The sequence below is a fragment of the Taeniopygia guttata genome, chromosome 4 (assembly GCF_048771995.1).
Source record: "Taeniopygia guttata chromosome 4, bTaeGut7.mat, whole genome shotgun sequence".
Classification (NCBI taxonomy): domain Eukaryota; kingdom Metazoa; phylum Chordata; class Aves; order Passeriformes; family Estrildidae; genus Taeniopygia; species Taeniopygia guttata.
The window spans coordinates 58,420,317-58,446,100 of NC_133028.1; the positions used below are offsets into that span (position 1 = coordinate 58,420,317).

A 25,784-nucleotide genomic window follows, 5' to 3' on the forward strand; every position below is an offset into this window, starting at 1 on the left:
TAAATATACAAATTAGTAAAACCAAGGAGATAAATGCTTTGATATATTTAACATCAAGAGAAATGAAATATCATTATTTAATATCAAATTCAATTTTTAAATGCCAAGTTCCACTAGAAAGGGTAGGGCCTAGGGAACTTTAAATTTAAATTACTATGAGGACTAGAAACAAAGGAAACAATAAACTTATGGATGTTAAAATGCCTCAAAAAAGCCAACTTACGCAGCAGCTTCTTGTGTTGACACTCCTTTGATATTCTTCGCCAAATAATCATCTATGGCATCTTTGTCTTTGATCAAATGAATCCTAAATTTAAATGAAAAAAATTAAAAGAAACAGTGTAAGGTGCAACATAGACTTCTGCAGCATGTATAATATATTATCATCACCAAGTACAGCTAAACAGCGAAATATTGACAAAGTAATATATCAGATATTCTATAAGTACATACAAATATCTTTTTAATTTTTTGGTCTGTAGCTAGTTCAAATCTTCATTTCTGAAAGAAATCAGGGGTAATATAAGCTTTCAGGGGATCTGGTTATCTGATATTTCTGTCTAAACTAGAAGAAATTGTGTATTAGCTAAATCAGTAATAATTGATTAAGCTATCCATATTTAAACTGTTTCCTAAATCAGAACAGTTATATTTTTGTATTATCCGTATGGACTAGAATGGTACAATCTATTTCATATTTAGCTTCTTCAAAATTAAAACCAAAAGCAAATCAAGAAAACAATTCCCAAATCCAACTCAAAATGTTTTCCTTGGTGCAATGCAATCTTTTAATACTGCTCCTGGCTTTCCACAGTTTGAGTGGCATAATGCAAAAGGTGCTCCACTGAGGGGATAATCCAAAGGCCATCAAAATAAAGAGCAAATTTCAGGATGTGTGGATCTAGGTTTAAAACTTGAACTGTGCACCATTTCACCTTTCACTTCAGCCACCATATCTTTGCACCTCCACTCTGATGCCTGGAAAGGCTAATATGCACTTACTGACCATGGGGTGTATATAAATAGAATCTGATATCCCAACTGTAGAGGATGTTATCTTTATAAAAGTAATGTGAATTTATTTTTATCCTTCTGAGAAAGAGCAGAAAGATTGTCTGGTTAATCACTCAAAGATAAAAGAAATGTAGCATTAGTGTTCCACATAAATCCATTCTTTCTCTGTCTGTATTACACTGCTGTCTTTCATTACAGTGATGAGAGTAAACTCTTTTCATAATGTTAGCTATTATAAGCATCATACTCCTTATTGCTCTGAGAACACTGGAGACATTTCACAAAGTTCATTTAAATGAAAACAAAATAGCTAAGCAAAGCAGAGATATTTTGACATATCTGTATTTAAAACAATGTAACAGTGAAAACATTCCTCACAACTAGTGCCTTTAAATTTGTTCCAGAATTTGCTGCTGCTGAGTGGCACCAGCAGAGGCTTGTGCTTCGAGGCTGCACTTAACACAATCCAGAGGACTTGCTGCTGATGTACACCTTATGGATACTGACATGAAAATTCACTTATAATCAACACCAAAATGTATTCAATATCAGAATTTTCACACCAGAATAATCAACATTCAGGAAGAAACCCTTACTTTTAAATTTGGAAGAAGGGAGAGAAAGTCAAAACCCCCAAATTGAAATAGTGAACTACAACAGGCAAATTCCTATCAGCTTGCTGCAATTCAATCCACACTGCAGTTAAAAAGCATCTCAAAATGAAATAAAGGAAAGCTTAATGCCTTTCCATTGTCTTTACAAGGATATCTTAATAAATACATTTTTAAAAAATTAGGGGGAAACCCCTTAGAATCATATACAATTTAAAATGCCACCTGCCTTATAGCCAAAGTATGCATTTCTGACATCTGATTGGTAAAACCCACAAACTTAAAGAAAACTACAGCCAAGGGAAAAAAAAAACCATAAGCAAAAACTTGCAAACTAATAACCTGACTGATGCAACTACAAACATGGTCATCCATCATAAAGAGTTGAGTTTACTAAAAATAACAAAAAAAAACAACCAACCAAAAAAAAACCCCAACCAACCAAAAAAAAAGTACTCATCTCACCCTGGCTGTTATTATTGATGATGCTAGCATAGCAATAACCTGGAAAACATGGGCAGATAATACTTAGAAAAAAATACACTAGGAAATTACATCAACTCAGGAAAATCATTCTGGCTTCCTATATGCAATGAGAATTAAAAACATTAAAATTAATAAATCGATTAATCAATGTGAAGAAAAGAAACTGTGACTTGGAATGGACACCGTTTCTTTTTACAGAATTGAGATGAGGATGGCATTTGCTAAAAGGCACCATTTCTTTTCTTCCAGAGGTTGTCACTTGCCTTTTCCAAGCGAGTTTATCCCTTTTTCTCTGGTGTTTCCATAATGACTCACAGTACTTCATAAAGTGTACAAAAAGAGTCGACTTCACCTTTAAGTTGCCTCCTATTTAATTTTAAATCACTCAGTTGTTAACAAGAAATCAATTTTAATCCAGTAGACACCTTCTTTTTTTTTTTTTTGCCTCTTTTAATTGTGGAACTTTCCTAAGAGAGAATTTCCTTGTCTATGATTTTTGTAGTTTTAAATATTGCAAAAGAGCAAACATAATTTGTCACCTTGGCACAGCCGATTGAAGCTGTTCACAGCAAAAATGATGCTTTGAAAGAGAAGAGGTACCTACCTTGCAAAGTCTAATGGGGGGCAAAGATGCTGCTCTATGAACTTGGGATGTTCCCCTGGGCTTTGGAGTACCGCTTGAGGCAACACGCTCATTTTAACTAAAACAAACAAACAAAACCAACATTATTTGAAACAACCTCCTCACAGCAATGTGGTTTCTTTTCCTTCTCGTGCTGCTTCCCAGGCCACTCTCTGTTATTTCAGTGCATTAAAATCCAACTCCAGCTCCACACAAATCACAGCATTACTTCAGTAATTCAGAAAGGAATGGTCATTATTTAACTTTACATGGGTTTTTCTCTTTCACTGAGGTGCTTTTGCTTTCCATAGGGACAGCTGATTCAGGTACACATACCTGCACGGGATTCCCCTGAGCTATCTCATTTACTTCCTTAAGCTATCTAGGTACAAGTACTGATAATATTTTAAGTTAATATACAACATGGATAGATGATGGAATATACAGGGTGCAAAGCAACGACAGGCACTGTGTTAATGTTCAAAATCCTACATAATCATACTAGAAACAAGCTTTTGAAGGAAAATATTGTAAGTAATGCTATACTTACAACACAGGGCTTTATTTAAAACAAAAGCCAAAGCCTCACAGAATTGTCTAGCTTGTCATCTTGAAGTACATAAATGCTAATAGGACTTTTTTGTCATATAGAGCTACTGTGTTTTTTCCCCAAGTATTCAGTCTACACTTCCAACCATTAAAGTTTCAGCTGCCAGTTCCTTCATTTTGCATGTCTGTGATCTGAAGACGTTAGCAGCAGGAGCACCCTTACTTTTAAATTTGGTTTAATGTAGGTATTGCATGCCCTGCTGGTAGGCCTGAAGGCATAAACTTTTAATAGGGATGGAAAAACAGAATATAATAAGAGTGGAGGAAAGAATTTAACTATTTGCTACATTTAGTGAAAGGAAATTTATTTTTTGGGAAATAGGTATTAGATATGAATCAATTTGCTACTGAATGATCAGTAACAAATGACTAGCAGATATTTTATAAGTCTTTCTGGGATCAAAAGCCATTTCATTGATGCAGTATTTTGCTGTGGTTTTTAAAATTGTGTTACTTAGAATTGAATAATAAGGAGAATTATAATTTGGAAGGATGACAGGATAGGATTATTTCTCCTAAGTCATTCTTTTGGGCCTCATACTAATGATAATGTTTTTTATAGAAAGAAAATAGATATTACTTATAGATAAACTGGTCTGCAATTAGAGGCAGCAAAACTTAACAGAAGTGTGTCCTAGAAAACAAACAAAAAAATAAATTGAGCAAAAAAACATATGGGTAATTCATCACTATAAAAGATTACACTTCTCACAGAGAATGACAGGTTTGTATACAAAAACTATATAGAAAGGAAAACCTCTTTTTAGGAAGATCTTATTCAGTGAGAAATAGTAATTTACTTTGGAACAATAATATTGAAGTCCAGAGAAGATGCAAAGCTTTCTACAAGCTTCTTTGTTGTGAGGCATTAAGTGGGAAAATGAACAGAGTCATGCCTTAGTGGAGGCTGAGGAATTTGGCAAGGCAGGGGGGCTGACTACAGCTATGGGGCAGAAAAGTGGGGGGAAGCAGCTGAAAGAAGACCCCCACAGAGCCACTGCAGCCACGGAAAGCTATTGATAAGGAGCTGTAATTTGGGGACTGCCACAAAGCACCTGGCTGGAGTACACGACAAGTTCTTGGCTCACACACTCCATGTTCCCAACACACAGAAATCAAATCTATGGGAAAAGAGGCTATCAGACATACAGGTCTCACATCAGGCACATATGCAGACATTTTTTCTTAGCATGTTTCTGCCTCACAAAGACTAAAATACTGCCCTGGCTCCTATTTCAAACTCAAAGCTTGGGAGAGGAAAATAAAGGTGCTTCATAATAATGCAAACTGAACTTTTACTTTAGATGTGGGAGATTGCTTTCAGAGTGAAATTGAAGGTGTATTTCCCTCATTTCCAAGGTAACTAATTCTTACAGTTAAATTACAACCACAGGGACATGACAGAAGGCAACAGCAACACATCCTTCTGAAACCCATGCTATTTCAGTCATGTAAATTTCATTACTAGTCATTTAAAGTCCACTTTACATCTTGCTCCTTTATTATAAAGTCTAAGCCACTTATTTAATCAAACGCCCACAGAATTCAGCAAAATATGAGGTGGTGTAGTTTGTTTCTAAAGAAGTGCTTCACTTAATCCGACAATGGAGGTAATCTCCCCATGGTCTGTAATTGCTCCAAGGCGCACTGAAGCTGAAGGTAAAACACCAGCTGGTAGCTGAGAGCAATGGTGCCTTTCCCAGCACCTTTTGGGAAACCTGTTGGCTGCCCCTTTGCTCTTCCTACACATTTTCTGAGGTATTAAGTGGAGGCTGAGGATTCCCCTTCTTGGGAAGGAGGTGAGGAAGTAGGGATGGATACACCACACGTCTGTCTTTGTGGGCGTATCTGCTGCTACTTGGCACCTCATAAAATAAAGGGACATCAGAATGTGGCAGGACGGACTTACTGGCACGCTGCTTATTTACACTGAAAGTCATAGTGCAAATTGATTAAAAAAATAAAAACGAATAATACATTTTTGAAATCTACAGCCAGCGTGATAGATGCTATTTGTTCCAAGTGACCTGGACAAGGTCACGGCCTCAGCCGGGCCCGTATTCTCCATGCCCTCCATCCCCGCGGCTCTGGGAATTCAGCCGCCATCCGCTGCTGCCTGGCTGTCACCAGCCACCGCCCCGGGACACCTCAGCGTGTGCCTTCACCTGTCCCGCTAATACCCTGGCCCTTGGCTCCGGTACCGATAAATGCACCCCATCAGCCGGGACACAGACCTGGGCTCATGGCGCGGCCGCAGGACGGGCTCTCCGCCGGCCCGGCCCGTCACGGGACGCCGCGACCTCGCCATGGCGACGGCGCCGGGCGGCGCTGGGGCCGGGGGTGGTCCCGGAGCCCTCAGGGACCGTCCCACCCCTTCCCGGCGGGCTCGGGGGACGGTGGAGCCGGGTTGGGCCGTGGAAAGCGCTGGGGCTGTGAGAAATCGGCACGGGCAGAGGTGTTGGCGTGCTTTCCTGAGCTCAGGTGAGCTCCGAAAGAGCTGCCTCAAACGGGAGCATCCCGCAAAGCTGAGAGAGTTTCTGAAGCTGGCAAGCACTAAGGAAGTGTGGCAATCTCTCAGATGCTAAAGGGTCACCTGCAGTGAGCAGGTTCTTTCACAGCATCACAGAATGGCTAGGGTTGGAAAGGACTGCAGTGGGTCATCTGGTCCGACCTCCCTGCTTCAGCCGTGTTGTCCCAGAGCACATGAATATCTCAGTGAGGGAGGCCACAGTCTCTTTGGACTATCAGTTTCAGTGTGTGGTCACTACACAGAAAGAAGTTCTTCCTCATATTCAGGTGGAACTTCTGTGCATCAGTTTCTTCTGTTGCCTCTTGTCCTATTGCTCAGCAGAGCACGAAGCAGAGCCTGGTCCATCCTCTTGGCATCCCTCCTGCAGATACTGACAGACTTTCATGAGGTCCCCTCCCAGTCGTCTCCCAGCCTGAACAGGCTCAGCTCTCTCAGCCTTTACTTGCAAGACCCAGTCCCTGAATCATCTTTGTTGCCCTCCATCCTTTCAGGACCTCTGAGCCTTCCTGAAGTCCTTCAGGACTTCTGAGTAAGGGAAAGAGCAAGTAGAAAAACACATTAGACTGAATCTCTGAGTAAGTGACAACATGAAGGCATTTTGTTTGTGAAAAATGTCCTCACTTTCTGTTGGTGAGGGTTTGCTGCTTAATTTACTGTCACAAAGGAGCTGTTCTAAGGGGCTGGCCTGCTTGGGTGTCTGGGGACTGGTCAGAAATGGAAATATTGGGAAGGAATCAATGAACTTTTGCTAAGTGCAAATGAAATCTGTAAGAGAAACTCAATTGGGATGTTACAGAATATAAATAGCAGAGATTTTTCAGTGACTTCTCTTTTTGTGTTGGAAACTTGACACTGGCAAGAGATCATTTTTTTAGTACAGATTTGACCTAGTTTTTATTGCTACAACTGTTCGGAAAAACAGGAATGTCAGAATCAATTGCTATAATCTATTTTGGAAGTATCAAGTGGACAGAAAGCACTTAAAAAATGGCATTACCCGTTTCTCAGTTGATGGCAATCGGAAACAAAGGATCTTGCATGTTTATGGGTCAGTGTTCAAGTGGATAAGTCAGAAGCTGACAGGGTACTTAGCTGATATCAAATCACACTAGAGAACAGCATGACCTATGCCGTACCCACCCACAACACAAAGGGAAAGCACTGATGTACTGAGTGAATTTCAGTCTGAATGACATATGCTGAAGGTCTCATGCTGCCAGTGTTACAATGTACTTGGAATTTCAAAATATTTAAAATGTCAATTTCCTAACTCAAAAAATGTTGCATCCAACACAGAGGAATTCTATATTAGACCTCATCTTGTCAGATGAAAAGGAATTGATCACAGAACTAAAAATTAGCCATAGCTTAGGTATAACTGATAATTATTTGATCACATTTGATATGTGCAAACAGAATTAAGTCCCAGCCAATAATACATATACTTCATCCTTTGGAAGTGCTAATTTTATAAAGGTGAATATTATTATAAGGTAAGTCTGTTGGGAGAAGAAATTTAATCTGGAGTGGGAGAATAGTGATTGGAAGTGGTTTAAGGGTGGTAGAGCAGATACCCACTCAGCCAGAACGCCACAACTAAGGAATATGTTTGCTGAAAAGCCAGGGTGGTTTACAAGGCAAACATCTGCAAAGCTGGAGAAAAAATGTGGTGTCATTCATGTACACTGAAAAAGGTAGGAATTGTAGAAAATTGCTGTGGCAAGTAAAAGGTTATGATGGAAATGCACATATGGTCAACTGAGTTAAAATGAGGAAATTGGAGGGGTTTTGCAACTATAGAATAGAGAAAATTATCTGAATAGTAGGAAGACCCTATTAATACCCAAAGATGAGTGCTTAAACCTTAATCAGTAACAAACTTCAAATGTTAAAGATACACATACTTGTTCTGTCATTTGGGAAGACAGCAGCAGATGTAAATATGTTGGTAAATATGTTGAAGAGTTGTTTTCTATTCAAAGATGTGGGAGAATGGTTCAGTTACTGAAAGAAAACTGCCATTAAAGCTTTTGGAATGAACATGTCTATCAATGTTCATATTCAGAAGTTCTTGAAACACTAAGACTTTTTAAAGGAAGGTGAAGCTAGTATTGTTCTAGTACCTTAAAGAATAAATGGGATAATAATAGTTTACCAGTGTGACACTGATCAGGCAAAATGTGGAATAGACAATATTGTTTACTCAGTTAACAAATAATTTCAAAGAAGAAAGACATTTCCAATTACTGTGGACTCCTGCTAAAAAATCTTTATATCCTGGCAGAAAAATAGAGCCTGGCAATCAGACTTCGCTGTCTTAATGAGGGTGTAGGTTTTGCTTATTGATGTAATTTAATTTGACTTCAGTAAAGCATTTGACTTACTATCATTTGGCATTTTGGATTAAACACTTCAATTATACAATTATTTGTATCCTGTACATAAACTTACAAAAAAAACCTTGTAAAAACTGAAAAGAAAAACTAGCAGATTAAAAATTACTCTTAATATTCTGGAATGATATCTGAAGTACTTCACAAGCAGACATTTACACCATAGCTACATCTCCTGTGTTAAACATATATAATTCATTTTACTTGGAAGCAAAGTAAAAATTTTTCTATGGAGATGTGTTCAAAGGATCCTGCATGCCAAACAATATGTAAGTTAGAGAGAACACTCTTTAGCAGAGAATCAAAGGCAGTGTACATCTCTATAGTAATATAAAGAGGCAGTAGCCTTTCTGTGGTTAAGGATGAAACCAGCTCCTATTACACTGCTGTGTTCTGGCACCAATTTAATTTGCCTAGAAATGTTTGGCCTGCAAGTCCTGAAGAGAAAGGATGTCAGTCCATAGAAAAAAAATTCAATTGCTAGCACTTTTTTGTTCCTATCATTAGGGTAGGTTTTCTCCCAATTCTATAAGCAATGATAATGTCCAAGGAATGAGGAATGACATTATTTTATAGCAGATGCTTTTTGCAAAAACTGTGTGAAGAATTAATTTGTTTGAAAAAAAAATTATTTCAGACATTGGCATATTCAAAAATGTAACCTAGAGAGGCAAAAAGTGCAATGTATTATATATATATATATAATATAGTGGTTACACTATGAGTAGCTGGTACCCTCAGGAAATATGTTTGTGCACCTTTAACGGTTACACGAAAAATGAATTGCTGTGCTTAAATGTGGCAATGTCCAAAACTTACCAGGACATATCTGGATACTCCTCAATACCTGAATACTGCTCATCAAAAAAATAAGTGTTTTGATTCCTGCCTAACTGCTCATCTTTGGCCCCTGGTAGTTCTGATTTTCCTGTTACTTATCCACCTGTCCACTACACAAAAATGCCTCAAACCTAAGTGTCTCCAGTCCTTCGCTTTAGAAAGGAGAGAAGAGGGAGAGGCTTGGTGAAAACTAAAGTATCACGGTGAAAAGTATGAAGAAAGAAAAGGAGAAATGGCCAAACTGTTAATAATACAAAACCAGGGAACTGGAGGAGGGCAACACTGAGTGTGCTACCAGGTAGCAATCAGTGTACATAGATTTTCTTGGCATTTCCCTGAGAGCACCTAATAAACTTAATTGTGAATGTTGGAATTGCAAATAATACAGCTTTGCAAAAGTCATGCTGTTAAGTCTTTATATCATGCCATTGTAAGCTCAATATTCTACATGCATTACAGAAAAAAGTGCCCCAGCATGCACTTTATATGTTATGATAAAATTGAATTTATGCTATCGATATCTCCTCCTGGTTCTGTTTACTTATTTCAGGTATTTTTATAGTTCTGCATCACATGGATTTCCACCTACTGAAACATTTGTTACAATGTCAACTGACTTGTTTGGCCTTCTTTTGAAAGCTGTCTAGAAAGATTTATATAAAAAGTTAATCAAACTACATCACTGACTCAGCTCATCAGAACAACTTTTTCATCACCATAACAATATCTCTGTGACATCTAGTTTATCATCATGAATTATAGGGGAAAGGATAAACAACCCATTAAGAAATTAAAGGCCCACAAAGGTGCAGTTTGATAAAGGATAAAAAAACCCCACGGGGTATGTATAATAAAATCTCTCTCCCCTGAAGAGTGATTGTTATCTTTCTTTCATGAGCGTCAAAGACCTGGAGCTTCTCAGTGCCTCAGGCAAGTGAGTTTGAAGGTCTCCTTTATGATTGAATGGGAAATTCTAATCAGAATTAGGGTATGACTGTTTATCCTATGGAGCATTTAAAAAATGTTTTATGTGTAGAACTGATATTAGTAACTGAGAGAAAAAGCCACTGTAATCACATTTAGAAAACTCCCCTGTATTTTCAACATTCAGTTGGTGATTATCTGTTTATTCTGGTGTATGTTGGGAGAAGCTGTTCCATGAAAAAACTGAGCTAAATAGCCCTAATACATTAATTTGTATAGTCTTCATTCTGTAATAAATTGAAGCCTGGGTAAAAGAACAGTGATGTACAGATAAAGATGTCTTTACAACCCCAAGAGTAATAAGTTATTCTTAAATAAGTTTTCATTTCCTGAGACAAAATATGCAGCCAATATTCTTACTGTACTGCAATTAATTATGCCTTTCTTTATCCTAATGGAAGACAGCAGTATTTGCAGTCTTTCACACTCCTCTGAGTGAATTTCATGATGCTGTACGTGGTATGACTTGTGGCTGAATGAGACTCTAACTAAATCAAGGGAGGTGCAATCAAAATGAATGACTTAAGTGATGACAGTAGAATTATCCTGTACAGTTCTGTTCCTTGTATGATAAATTATGCTTAAATTGGTGAAAAAAAATATTTGAGATAATAAGAAAGACTGCCAGCAAGAGATGCTCATATTCAGCTGGCAGATAAATTATTTTTTTCCTCAATAAGCTGAAACTCTGAAGTTCTGCACTTGGTCCCTGAAGACTGTTTGCTCTTAATTGCTATTAAACTCTTCTTTCATTATTGTTTTCTAGTTCTGGCCACACCCATTGATTGCATCTCAACTAAAACACTGATAAAGACAAAAGCAATTATTATCGCAGGCAACATCTAAAACACTGGCACAGGCAACAGATCCCTTTATGTGATGGAGCCCAGCCCTGAGACCTGTGTGCACTAGTGCAGTGTAAATGATAAATAACAAATAACAATATGCTAATGAAAGAGAACAGATGTCTTCTGAGGTTAGCAGATCTAAAATTCTCTTTCTAGATGACTTCTGGAACAGTGTCAGTGACAGCCAGCATTGCCTTTGGCCTGTTCTCTGTTAGCCCACAATTTATAGGATCAGTATTCAGATGGGAGAGTGCCCAGTAGAGGCTCACCTACATTTTAAAGGCTTACCTATAGATGTTTATAACTTAAAGTAGCAAGAGTGAAAAGGCATGGAAAGGTCATGTCTAGGAAAATAATGTGTTGTTCTTACGTAGTCTAAGGCAACATTTAGGTGTGTCATGCCAGAGATAGTTCACATCCTTTGGGTGCAGTAGGTCTGGTGATTAATGGATCTGTATGCTCCACTGTGTAAACTCCTTTCTATCCGTAAGGCTAAGAAATGTTGCTCCTTTTTTGGTAGAGTAGGTGTTTAAATTGAATTTTGGAAACTTTGGGGGTGAAAAGCACTTTGTGTGCATACACCTACACATCCAGTACCTCTGGGTACTTACCTCCAAACTTGAAATTAGGCATTGTGATAAACCTGTCCATTATACTACTGGAACTTTGTCATAGTGGCCCCACCAAATTATTTTGGGGAACTTTCTCATACATTAGACTGTTGTTATCAACCAGACACGAAAGTGATGATGAAATTACAATGAAGGCCATTTTAATATTCCCTATAAGTGACATGAATATAGGCTTCATTTATTAATTGTAGCTGATTAGCCACAAGGCAAACATTTAATTAAACCTTGGGAGACAATAACATTGCACAAAAATTATCCATTTAAGAGCACATAGGTCGGTATATTTCATTAAAAATTGTTTAACCAATAACAACACATCTAAAGTTCAATCTGTATTTGCACAGCATTTGAAGTTAGAGAATTCCCTAGTGCATTGCTGGGGTTTTTTTCAGACATTTATTTCCTGATGTGTTTTGATTTGTATTACTTACCATTTGTTCATGCTGTTTTCCTGATTAGTCAGACTGCCACTCAAATAATGGGTTAACAATTGATTTAAAAATTCCTACCAAATTATTTACTTTAAAAATTATTTCAAAATAGTCTAAAAGATATGTTAGGTGCTCATGGAATTCAGAAAAGCAAAAATCCAAACAAATATGTTGTATTATTTGTATAAATGGAAGGCTTCTCTTTTGCATTATTTTTGTCCAATGCAGCTATTTTCTATTCTTCTAGCACTGGGTTTTTTTCCTGCAAGAATATATGCTTATTACTTTATATGTTTTCCTGAATACTGGCACATTATATTAAATGTAATTTTAGATTCAAGCAGTAAAATGACTGCTTAAGAAACCTACATTAGTCTAAAATTCAGTTTTTCACAAAAGCTCCCTGCTTTTGTGAGTTTGAGAAGATAATTATCTGCTCTGTGAAGTGAATTTAAGAACTGAGAATATTCTTAAAATTTTGTAGTCAGCCATAAGCTTTATGGGCAGGTAATTTTTTTTTCAGCGTATGTTTTCTACCTGGAACATTTTCTAAATATTATAGACTGAAGCGAAGATATCTTACAAGTAGCCAAGGGGGAAAAAAAAAACAACTCAACCCTGATAGGAATAAAATTGTCTTATATAATGTAGTGCACTGATTCTTATTTCATATAATTAATAAGACTTAGATCCAACCTCAAAGTTATTAGAGCTTGATAGTAAATTCTATTCACTATCCTGTCATAGTGTTTAAGGAGCATAGGGAAGTGTGATGTGAGGTAAACTTGATTTTCCTTCAATGTGTTTATATTTACATTAAAAATTACAAAAGTATCAAACAAATATTTGTGTCTCAGGGTTTGCTGGTATTTTCTGGAAATAAGTCAAAGGATATTCCTATAAATGTTAATGCCAGCTCATATGCCTGCCACCTTCTTTACCTGGCTTTTATCTCTGTAGGCAATACTAGAGCAGGGATCTTGCCTCTCTGTTTTCAAAGTGTCTTATTTTAGGAGTACAGGGAAAACAGATTCTGCTTAATTGTGAGATAAAAGCACTTCTGAAAATCAGTCTAGTGAGGTATTACCAATGCTTTGCAAATAAGTACTTCTTCTGCTAAGACATTGAAACCAGACAAGGCACCTTGTCCTGTAATAGAAATTTTCTTTAAAAAAATTGCTGAAATTAAGTAAATGAGCACCACCAAGGAAGCCAATATGTTTAAACCTTAAGAGTTGAGCCTTCTAATATCCCAATCTAGCCTCTTTCCCTTCAGATTTAGGAATAGGCTCTGTGACTTTCCTAAATAGTTGGGTTTTTTTCCTCTTTTCCCATTTTATTTTTGATTTGGAAAGCAGAGGATAAAAACCCCCAAAACATCTAGAAATCAATTATCAAATAAAAGCAAGCAGACAAAATAACCACACCAAAACCCAAAAGCTGAAATGCAGTAGGTTTGCACAACTGCCTGTGAGGTTAAATGTAGGTTACTACATTCATCTACAAAAGTATTTAGATAGCAAACGGAAAGTAGCTGCTGTGAAGTACATCACATTCATATATAGTTGAAGTACCTGAGAGTAAAATACTGAGGCTCAATAGGTGACAACTGATAAAAACAAGAGAAGAAGTATAAAACAGAATACAAAACTCTGGGGAGTACAGAGAATATCTAACATAGGCTGAAGAATCTATAATAACTAAATTATTAGTTATAAATTAATCTATGAACTAAATTATTAGTTATAAATTAATCTGGTATCTAAATTACCAGATAATACAATAAGAATAACTAAACTGATAAAGCCAGAGAATTTAGTGAAGGATGCTGTTGGAATGACACTTCACTGGAATCAGAAACATTTGCTTTATTTTCTTCACTACCATGCAAAGAAGAGGAAGATTTCTAGCTGCCTGCAAGATGTCCAGAACAGGGAAGCAGAAGTTTCCCAGCAAAAGCCCCTGGCTTCACTCATTCTTTATGGATCTGCCTCAAAACAAAGTGTTCACAGATGAAGGTGATATTTATTGTCCCTCAGTTTGCAGGGATGTCAAGTGTAACTCAAGTTAATACTGGTCCAGTCTAGCCTTATCCTTATTTTGCTTGTTTATCTGGTCAAAGTAAAATCTTTTGGCGCATAAAGCAGAAGACAGCAGCTGGAAATGACAGTTGAGGGCCATAAATACTGAGAAAAGTATCATTATGCTAAGAGCAGAACTTGGATCTACATGCAGTAGGCTTTGACGTAAATGCCTTTGTTTTGTGGTGGCCGCAAGGCCCAAACTGTTGAGTCACATTCTTCCCTAAATGTGAAACAGACATTTGTGTCAGTCTCTCATTAATTAGGCTTTGGGAGAGCATGTTTATTGAAAACAGTTGGGTTTGGCATTCTTCCATAGACAAGCTTCACACTATTGTAATTGTAGTACACATCTGTGTAGCATTTTTACACCCGTTTCAGATGCAGAGAATTCAGACATGTTGTCTATCTTGCTCTATCCTGACCATCATTTTCCAAAAATTTACAGGTGCTCTGAATTTTAAATCTCTCCGCTCCGGAAAGGATGATGCTAAAGGTGGCTTTATTTAGGACTTGATAGTGAATTTAAAACCTTCATAACATGGAGTACTGAGCACAGTTCTGGTGCTGCTAACATAAGAAGGACATGGAACTGTTGGAGCAAATCCAGAGGAAGGACATGAAGTTGCTAAGAGGACTGGAGCACCTCTCCTTTGAAGGCAGGCTGAGAAAATTTGGGCTTTTCAGTCTGCAGAAGAGAAGGTTGTGTGGAGACCTTGTAGCAACTTTTCTGGCTACAGCAGGGCTACAGGGAAGCCAGAGAGGGACTCTTTGATAGGAAATTCAGTGGTAGGAAATTTAGAAAATTTAAAGAAATTTTAGTTAGATCTTAGGAAGAAATTCTTTATTGTGAGGGTAGTGATATGCTGACACAGGTTGCCCAGAGAAGCTGTGAATACCCCATCCCTGGAATCATTCAAGACCAGGTTTGATAAGGCCTTGGGCAACCTCGCCTAGTGCAACATGTCCCAGCCCATGGCCGTGGCATGGAACTAGGTGATCTTTAATCCAAGCCTTAACATTCTATGGTTCTATATTCTATAACAACCCATTACCTTTATGTCGTAACATCAGTTTCAGCTTTGTCTTAAGAATTGCCAGATAGATGTTTTTACAGTGTGATTAGTGATAATTTCTTTGAACAATGTTATTTAAACAGTTTGAGCTAAGTACATGGGAACAAGTTAAACTGAAATTATATTTTAGTACCATGGCCCATCTGGGAGATGAATTATGGCAATAGTAAAGATAATAATTTGAGTTTACTGCTAGAAAGATTGGAAACTAATATCCATAATGAAATTCAACATTAACTCCTCCTGAATGATACACTGTAATGTCAACATCCATCTGTCCTTTGTGTTGGATTTGTTGAGAGGAATTTCTGGTCTCTAGAGCTCAGTATGAAGGATTCAGACAAGATACTTCTGCTTTGCAGAATCACTCTTATCTGCCATAACAATTTACATAAAGTCAGGGTTAAGAATCTTGCATAATATAGGTTTATAAGGACCTACATTGTAATCTTATAATAACCTAATTTTGTAATTTTTACAGCTGCCTTCTTGTCCACCCTGTGAACTTTACCTCTGAACTCTCCTCAAGGTCTCATAGTGAATCCTTGCCCTCTTCAACCTGAGCAGAGTTCAGGCACTGCCTTTTGGCCTCAGCCTTAGTGTGCAGTTTCCCTGTGCTGCACACTCCTCTGAGAGCTGTGTCCCTGCTGCACAACCAGAAAAGACTTTACGAATACATGCTCCCCAGGAGCCATCAGGAATTTATTTATTTTCTCAGTTGCAAAATAATTGGCAAATGTTCTTAAATTATCATAGCAGAGAAATATGATGACTGAAGTGTATGAAAAATAGGCAGTGTAGAGATCCTACCTTGATTTTAACAATATAAAGAGCTGAAAAAATGGTGTGAGATACAGGCAGCTGCCTGGCTTGTTTCTGAAGAGCTGGGGATTCTTCCTTGTGCCTTATGTTTTCCTTCAAGTATTCGCATTCCTTTCCCTCATTACAGCTAAATTTTTCTTTTTCTAGAACTCATAGCAACATGGACTTTCTCCCTTAAAGACCAGTCCTTTGTTTTTGCTGTCTTTATCTTACTATATTTTTATCAGTATTTTTACAGTGTCTTTTGAAGAGGGACATATTTCATTGTCCATACAGATAGGAGTAGGAAACAGGGTAGGACAACATGCAGAAACACTGGCTAGCATGCCCAGAAAAGCAGGTCATACAGTCATATCCATGAGGAATTTATTCTTCCCAATAAAGATTTAGTCAAGAAAAATTCATCTCAGATCACTTATTTACATACATGAAGACACATCATGACACCACATACAATGTCTAGTAAAAGTAGTGGCAAAGGTAAGATATCAACATAAAATTTTGGATGGTTTATAAAATGAAGGAAGATCCATTAAATAATGAAATAAAATGAAAATCACACATATGTTCTTATACAGCCACTGATCACTTAATGAAACAATTTTGATTTAAAATTTTTAAGTCTATCTGTATCTGTTTCATTTGTAAGTGAAGAAGGTCTAATCAAATCTGACACTGAGTCTTAAAAGATTCTATTCAGTTTCTTATCCAAAAAAAATTTGTACTTATTTTAAACAGCGAGATAATTTCTCATTATTATAAGTCAAATAACTAGCAGGTTAGAAAAGCAGTGAAACAATTCTTCAGAAAAAATTACTTTCTGCTACATCTTCAAAGTTGCCTGCTGTATTTTCAGTAATTGACAATAATGTACTGTTGAATAAATAGATGCGCTATATTTTTTTATGTTTGCATAAAAGTTGAAGCAGAGGATAAATATAAATGCTAATGGTATGTATGATCTGAAATAAAATTGATTAACTATTGTAAATTTTCCTGTGAGTTAAAAAAGCTTTGGGATTGAAAATTCTATGTACCTACACAAAGCATTTCTCCTCCTTTAAAACTAATACTACAGGATTTTCTGTAGCAATGATTTCAGACAATCTAAGTAATTAGACCAATACTGCAGTTTGCAGTAATTAATGTAGAATACAGTATTTTATAAAGGTGGTACTTCATATTTCATCCAGTAAAACTCAGTTATTCATGTTTTAAAATTAATGTGCTGTAAGGTAAACAGGTAAATAATAAAGTGCAAAGATACAATTATGCAGATAGAGAAACAAGTGTGAAAATCTAGACTTCCCTGTCTATATAATCTGCATGCAGCTGCATTTCAACATGTTATTCTAAAAGGGTGAGGAAGACATCAGATTTTTCTGAATGTGGATCTTATTACTAGGGCAGAAAGTGGTAGCTAATGCCTGCAAAACAGAACTTCACACCAGTAAGGATATGTGGATCTAAAGTGCAAAATGCAACAATTTGAGTATTACCCAGTGGCTTTATTCTTTGATAGAAATCTGAATTATAATTTGTAATTAGTAATTGGTATAGCTACTTTTGCTTGTGTCATTGTTTAACCCAAGCCAGCAACCCAGCCTCAGGCATCCCCTTGCTCACGCCCCCACCAGCAGGACTGGGGAGAGAACTGGAAAGGTAAAAGCTGGAAAACTCATGGGTTGAGATAAAGACAGTTTAACAGGGAAAGCAAAAACCACAAAAAGCAAAGAGCAAACCAAGAAATTAATTTCCTGCTTTCCATGGACAGGCAGGTTCAGTCCTCTCCAGGAGAGCAGGGACCCATCACAGGTGACCTGGGAAGACAAACATCATCACTTCAAACATCCCCCACTCTCTCATTTTTCACTCCCAGTTTATATACTGAGCATGATGTCACATGGTCTGGAACATCTCTTTGGTCAGCTGGGGTCACCTGTCCTGGCTGTGTCTCTTCCCACCTTCCCACACCCCCTTGCCAGCATGGCAGTAGAAAACATCTCCACATTATCAACCCCATGTTCAGCACAAATCCAAAGCACAGATCCATAGCAGCCACTGGGAAGAACATAAACTCTGCTGCAGCCAAACCCAGCACACTCTGGCTCACAAACACAGCAGCACACACAGTTTTCCCTCTGCCCCTGTTATTTCTATTTGCTATTGCCACAATTATTGCAGTATTTGTTGCATTGGTAACAGCCGACTTCACCTGGGGATACATTTTTCAAATGTCATTCTGGAAATAAAATACCGATCCCACTGCATGTTTTCCCTCCCAGGATTAGCTGGTGTTTGTTCAAGCTCAATCTTGATGAGAAATATTTATCCTGGTGGTAAGAAATGAGAAATATTTATTCTGGTGGTGATTAGGACTAGGTCATAATCTTTACAGAAAATAAAACACTCAAATGCTTTAATGCATTTTCATTGTTGTAACTGGTGGCCCCTTCAGAGTAAATCAGGCAGTAAAATCTGCAGCTGTGATTCACTTTTGAGTGCATGACATGATTTAAGTTATCATAGGACCATAGTTAAGGTTACAGCTGCAAGTCAGTCTAAAATAACGTCCCAGATGTCTTTACATCTAAGAGCTTTCTACATTGATAAGAAAATTCTTGAACAAATTGCTTGCTTTTGCATAACATTTTTTGTACTTCAAATGATTCTGCATCTTTCCTGCACATATGATCATGGTATTTTTGTCCTTATTTTCTTTTCAAGTATTAGCATCTTAAGTGGAATAAAGAGCTGATGTCAGGTGTCAGTTTGCATCTCCTTTTCTGATTCCAGTCTTGTGCTCTGATTCGGGCATTCCCACTGCTTATTCCAGTTACATCTTTTGAACCTCCTGTTCCCATATAGATAATTGGGTCTCTTGTACAGTCTTTTTCTAGACAGAATAAATGTACCACTTTTGGGTTATAAGTACAATCTATGGTCAGTTTTTATGCAGTATTTATGCACATCTTTCCAGAAAGATTATTTTGATGCTAATTTAGGCCACTGAAGAGCACAGTGAGCCATCACCAGTAAATTAAAATCTGTAGACAAATCAGATCTATTATTTCATAGTTTTCAGAACGATGACAACCAAATGAGGTGTGAATAACATGTCTATTGCCCTCCCCACCCCCAAGCCCTTCTCAAATCCTGTCAGTGACATAGAAGTTCACAACTTTTATGGTTTCTTTTCTGTGAACTCTCCCAGGGTTCATCTATTTATGAAGTGGCAGGTACTTCTGGAAAGTAGGGATTGATGTAATATGCAAGAGTAAGAGAAAAGATCTTGAGACACACAACTTTTCCCACTTTATTTTCCAGAAATATGCAGACCCAGCTGGTAGAAAATCTAAAATATTGATTAAACATATTATTTGTCCAAGACCACTGTGGATAATGTTTTAAAGTTGCTCTGACATTAGGGACCAAAATATATTATAAAATCATCTCCGTGGAATAATCAGAATTTGTACGTTATCCTCTTATTGCAGCACTCATACAAGGAAGCAAACTCTGGCCTTGCAATAGATTTTTGAAGTTCTGTGTTTGTTTTTATAAGTACATTGTTGACAAAATAATGCAAATTACTCTGGTAAAGTGACTGTGCAAACCTCTCAATTTGTTTTATTTTTTATCATTATGTATTATTCATGTTGCATTAGCATATGCGCTATTTATTTCCCTAATTGTAACAAGCACTTAACTAATTACACTATAACCTCTTGAATCTATAGGCCAACTGTTGCATCTTTAGTTAATATTTTAAAGTCTCATCTTTTCCCATTTTTCCGTGTGTCTTTGATGTTTTGTTTCTTAGCCTTCTTGTTTGGGTTCTCTGTGGAACAGTCTCAGAATAATTCTGCAGTTCTCTTTTATGGCTGAAACTTTGCATTTTAACAGTTGTCTGGAGATAGTTTCTTCCTTGTGAAATATCAGTTTTAATAACAAGAAAAGAAAAATGCCATAAATCTGCACTAACTACATAAAGCTGAAGTCTCTGAGAGACTGATTAACATTGAGACTCCACACAGGTTTTTCAATAATTAGAGGATGTGCTTGCATGGAGCCATGACTGCTCTGGCCTTGATGCTGTTTCCCAGGGCAGGCAGCAATTATTATAGCCCACAGTAAATTTCATACACTCATTGCCTCCAGCCACTGAAGATCTTTTTGGAGTAAAGGTCTCTTAATTTACTACATTCTTCTCATCAGCTTGGATTAGCAACATGTTCTACTTATTTTCTTCAGTTATTTTAGAAACAATTGACAGCTGCTTTTCTGCTGCAGCATTTTCTTTGCACCTGAGGTTGAAGGGATCTGATTACAGCTTTTATTATATTAACATAGTCCTGGAGCTTTCAGCAGGGCAGCCAGAACCAAACTGTTATCACTGTCTTTGGACTCAAGTGAGTAACCCCTACTCAGCACAAGATTTGTGCTGCAGATTATGTTTATTTATTGTTCTCAGATTTTTATGGCCTCCATGGCTCACAAATGAATTATTCATTGAGGTAGAAGGCTCCTTCTTCTGCGATGCAGTGTCTTTACCTTGTTCTGTGCTTATTTTGACTAGAATTTTGTTGTGTTACAAAACCACCAACTATAAAACTGACTCATCTAATCTTAAAAAACAAGATAGATACTCATGGCTAGTAAATGAAATATTATGTGGTGAAATTTAAAATGGTCGTATTGTTTGCTAATTATACAGGTCAGATGCTGCTAGTTATTAGTGGGGAGAAAATGCCCAGATTACTTTGTGTAATATAATCTTGTATAGGGCTGTGTAAGATGTGAAACCATTGCTGGTGCATTTCATAATTTGCCTTTAACATCCACTGTTGTCAGTTCATGCTAAGCCTCTCCACGGTGATGCAGCTAAATACAGTAAAGGAACTTTTAAAGCAAGAAGGGACTTAAAACCATGAGAAGATCCACTGTGACAAACTGTATTTTAGTGTGAATTTGTAGACATTATTCCCTCATTGTTTTGAGATGACCTGAGACTTATCATTAGGAGGACCAATGATATCACTTTAAGAATTCAAATCTTTTGGAAAAGGATGTATGTGGAAATTCAAGATAACTTTTCAGAAAAAGATAAAGATTGACATTGAGAAAAACATTGGAAGAGAAGAAGGAGAACAAACTTCTGACAGAAAAGAAGTAGTTCAAAGAAATATGGTTAATGAAGAAACATCATGGAGTATGGAGGAGGATGAAAGTTAGAAGGTGAAAAAGAAGAATAATATTAGTGGAAAAGTGTAAGTTATTAGAAACCTGTTGAATAAACCTCTGGAGAGAAAAGAGAGGAAAAACACTGTCAGGCGGGGTATTGTGTGAGAAAAGGAGAGTGAAAATGCAGGTAAATACAACTGGATATGCAGTGAACCCATCTCAGAGTTGCCAAGTACAGGGCCTGGCAGTTATGAAGGGTGAGATGTCCAGGGCAGATATAACATGTAAACAGACTTTCCATTCTCAGCTAGTTTTCGTAGGATAGGTTTGAATTGCCAGGTGGGAATGTTCTGATAAAGGAGCTATTTTCTTACTGCTTTTTTCTGGTTCACATGTTAAATATCTTCAGTCAGGCACCATTTAAACAGAGTAACAGTTTTATCTGGCATTTCTCTTAAGGAGGGGAACACAAAGTATCCTTTTAGCATATTAGCTCAGTTGCAAAAAAGCACATTAGTAGTGGTGGCTTTGATTTTTTTTGTTTGGGTGCCAGGGAATTGTTGCCATGTTAGAAGGAGGTGCTGATCTTTGTGCTTTATTCATTCCTAAATAAAAAAGAGAGGAAAGCAGCAGACTCTGAAATGGAGAAGAGTGGCTTCCTAAGCCACTTCTGAAAGAAGCGAAACCAGCACTGCTGCATCCAGCAGAGATGAGAAGAGAGATACAGTCCTAGGTCAAGAGAATGACACACAGTAGTGTTGCTTGGAGCTGACCTTCTCTGTACTGCATTGCCAGAGCTGAGATAAAGGACTGACTGGTGCTGGAAAATGGAATTTTTTTCTGAGAAGGAAATTCCAGCAGAGCAGGTAGACTTATAGGAGAACAGAGGCTTTATGTTTAAGAATCTCCAAAAGATTTTGGTGTAGTGAAAAACTTCATGCTTCCATATAAGCTATTTGCTATAGAATATGATCAGTTATGGCTGGTAGAGGAATTAGATTCAAAATTTTAAAATTATGACACTGATAAAAAACATTCCAGCAAAACACCCAAACCCAGTAGCCAGACTTAAAGCTGAAAAGCAGTGGCTGCTCAGCCCAGTTATTCAGGTCTGTTTTGCCAGGGATAAAGTCAAAGCAAGCCCTACAAATCCCACGCCTTGGTGTGGTATTAACTGCAGGAGCACCAGAGGAAATGGGACAAGATAGCAAATGCAGACACAATCTCTTTGTGCCAGATTAGCTCAACTGAAGGTGACTTAGAAAAACGTAATAATGTGACACTAATAGTCCAAGCCCTTTTAGTCCAAGATCTTGAATGAGATCTCAGTTAGAATCCTGCTGTGTGGAAGAAACTCGTGCTTTTGTGTAACATGCCCTGGACTTCATGGCTCTGATGTTGTCCCTAAAACTTGTCATTCCCATGTACTGCAACTTCCTTCTGCGGCCTGTAGATATTTAATTAACAGTAATTCTCAAAATTGAACCTGCTCAGAAATTTAGCTTGGTCTTGCATAAACATCTCCATATTTAGTACCTAAATAGGTTATTTTCCAATGTCATTCTGGGAATAAAATACCAATCCCACTACATGTTTGCCTCCCAGGATTAGCTGGTGTTCTGCAGTTTTAAGTTTTGTATCACTGAAATCAGTCCAGCCTTCAGGGTGATTTCCATCTTTTTATATTTAGATGCTTCTCTTTGTTTAAAACATCTTCTGAGCTTCGACTCATTTATTCCCAATTGCCAAGATGTATTTTTTAAACGTATTTCCTGTGATTTGTCCTCTCACCACTACTTTATGAACTCTACACATAGCTTCTTAGCTTGACTATTTCAGCCTTCAACACAATATGGCAGCATCTCCTCTTCAGTGAATTCCCTACATACTTTATTTTAAAAATTCCACTGCAAAAAATAACTCCCATGTAGCATTGTACCTGGCTCCATTCTAAAGTGCAGATAAGAAATTGTTTGTGTTTCTTTTGTCTAGAAGGAACATAAATTATTCTAGCAAAAACTAATTATTAGGTATTAATCTGACCTTCATTTTTGTAATTACAGGCAGTATGCTTCACAGCTTCCTGTGTATGTATACCAAGTTTCATTGGATCTCTTAATTTCTCTTTAAATTAAAAATAGGTTTTAAATACTAAATGAGTAGCATTTAGAAATGTGGGGCTAGATTCTCAGCTAGCATAAAGGATCTCTCACTTAGCCATGCCATTTTTCACAAGCTGAGAACATGGCCTATGAACTCCTTTCACTTATTGTATCATGTGATAGAAAAAAAAAAAAAATGAAACCAATGAGATTTTCAGAATTATTCTCTAAATAAGGTAAGTCAGGAAAACAGATGTTTCAGGGTTCATACCTGTTAACAAGTATTTTTAGGGAATAAAATATCTTTACTTTCAGAATTATTCATAGTGCATTGATTTTTAGTTGTTTTGCTGTTATTGAGATCATAATTAATAATGCATTTCCTAAATAAGGAGTGCCCTAAATGGATTAGCATATATAAATATATATGTGGTTTTATATGCATACATTAAATCTAGCAGCTCATCAACGTATTGTGTTCCAGATTTGAATAGCACTTTAAAATGCAGCAAATAGTCAACTAGGAAAAAAAAAAAAAAAAAAAAGAAGAAAAGTAAAAAGTTTAGTACTCAACCATAGAACAGTATCTGGCTTTGAAGAGAGGTAAAGACTGCATAGAACTATTTCCAAGTGTAAACCAATAGATAGAAGAGTGAGAAGGAAATATCCAGACAGGGAAGACTGTGTTGTCATTCTGCACTAAGATGTCATATGCCTTTGTATAGGTGAAAGAAAAGTTATCATAAAGAAAGGACATCTGTTTCTGCCTTATTTAGCAGGTGTATTTATCCTCTTATGAGTATAAATAAGTGATGTTACCTAAACAGTGCAGAAAATGTTTGAGTAAAAAAATTATGATTCTGCACTGTGTTATTTTGTGATAAAAAATTATTAACAAAATATTTGACCACACTCACAGCTCATGCTTTTGTTTCAGGACTCTAGGTGGGATATGCAGTGGCAGAGACAGTGCATGAATTAAATACAATTTGGAAGAAAGATGTTTCTAGTCTAGAACACTGAATAAGGCCCTCATGGAAGAGCAGGTCCTTATTTTCTGTGGACAGATCAAGGGCTGTACTGGCTTTGCACAGACAAGTGCAGTGTTTCCAAGGATCCTCGGAAAACAATCCACTGCACTCCTGCCTTACAAGGCTCATGCTACACCCTCCTTTGTTGGGCTATTGCTTCCAGAGCCAGCTGGGTTTATCTAACCAGGGGTGTTGACACATGATAATGAATTTGTGTCTTTAATTTACTAGGTAGACAGCTGCTCTGAAGTTAGGATGTTATGGGATTCCACAAAGTTTATTCCACAAAACAGGTAATGATAAGTTTGATGTTAAAATTGATGAAACAGACTGTCTAAAATAGACTTGTTCAGAAATATGGGCAGGAAAGGAAACAATACACCAGGGTAATTCAGCACTCAAGACAGATTGATCAGAGGTAGCAGAAAAAGATATAGTTAGAACTGAAGACTGAATAAATTCTCAAGCTGTTTAGTATTATTCTGGAAAACTATGGCTGGCTGTGACAAGAAGGTTCTGAAGACTTAACAGAAGAAAGGGTGATCAAGGTCACATTTGTGACACTAGAAAAATACTACACTGAAAGCTGTTGACTTTTTGTCAACAAGAGAAACAGATAAAAAGAAAAACAAGGAGGGGGGAGACATAGCACAGAAACAAGCTATCTATGCTTTTCAAATTTGAGTTAAATTTTGAATTTACCCCAAAATATGCACAGAGAATTTAAAATTTATTTTAAAAACTCGATGGAAAAGTATGTTAAATTTCTTTTACACTAGGACATGCCCTCTCTCAAAAACCTAGTGTCTAAAAGCATATATAGATGTTTTCTCTTTAACTCCTATTTTGTTTGCTCAGTTTACCAGCCCAAATAAGTTTTTTATCTTTTTAACATTGTAGTTCTGGTCTAACAGATGCAAGGCTGTATTCTTTTGGTTTCAAAAATAATTTTCAACAATAGAAAACAAAACTGAGATCCAAGAATGCCTTTTTTTCCCCTATTTTTTTTTTTTTCTTTTTAGTGATGCTGCCAAAAGCATAAAGAATGCAGTCAGCCTCTTGAAAGCAAAGTAACTCCCCGGGCACTGCTTGTCAAGACTCTTCAGAGCATTCTCTTCAGTGGATTCTCAGACATGGAGGACGGGCTGTCTGTTATTGACATTGCTGCCATGGCTGTGGAGCAGAGGAGCTACTGGGGGTGTGCATCACACGCACACCTGGACCTTTGCAACTCCATGTGAGTAACTTCAGTGCCTTCTGCTTTACTTGTTTTTGTGAGCAAGGTTGCCCTCACGATTATGAGCAGCACTTTTGCTGCTCTTCTCAGCAGAGATCACTCTTTATGTCAGACTCTCATAGTCTTTGTAGAACAGAGACTTTTGAAGCACTTTCCTGAGATATCTAAAATGTCCTGGGCGTGTTGCTCGTGATTTGGTACATGAGGGTGAGGTTTTCACTGCTAGTGGTGCTTATTTGTATGTTTAAAAG

At 37.2% G+C, this 25,784-nt stretch overlaps 1 protein-coding gene across 3 annotated transcripts in view; it reads right to left on the bottom strand.

The window, feature by feature from the left end:
* TTC29 (tetratricopeptide repeat domain 29) overlaps positions 1 to 25,784 on the bottom strand; it is a 176,667-nt gene that overhangs the window by 108,611 nt on the left and 42,272 nt on the right. For 2 of the 3 annotated variants that reach the window (XM_030271881.4, XM_032748208.3), the window contains exons 1-3: positions 5,577 to 5,684; positions 2,716 to 2,812; positions 224 to 307 (exon numbers count right to left, since the gene is read on the bottom strand). In XM_030271881.4, the coding sequence (XP_030127741.4) occupies positions 224 to 307; positions 2,716 to 2,812; positions 5,577 to 5,586 (191 nt within the window). In that variant the 5' untranslated portion in view covers positions 5,587 to 5,684. Of the gene's footprint in view, positions 1 to 223; positions 308 to 2,715; positions 2,813 to 5,576; positions 5,685 to 25,784 lie in introns of those variants that run through there. The other variant, XM_041715963.2, reaches the window with a different exon arrangement.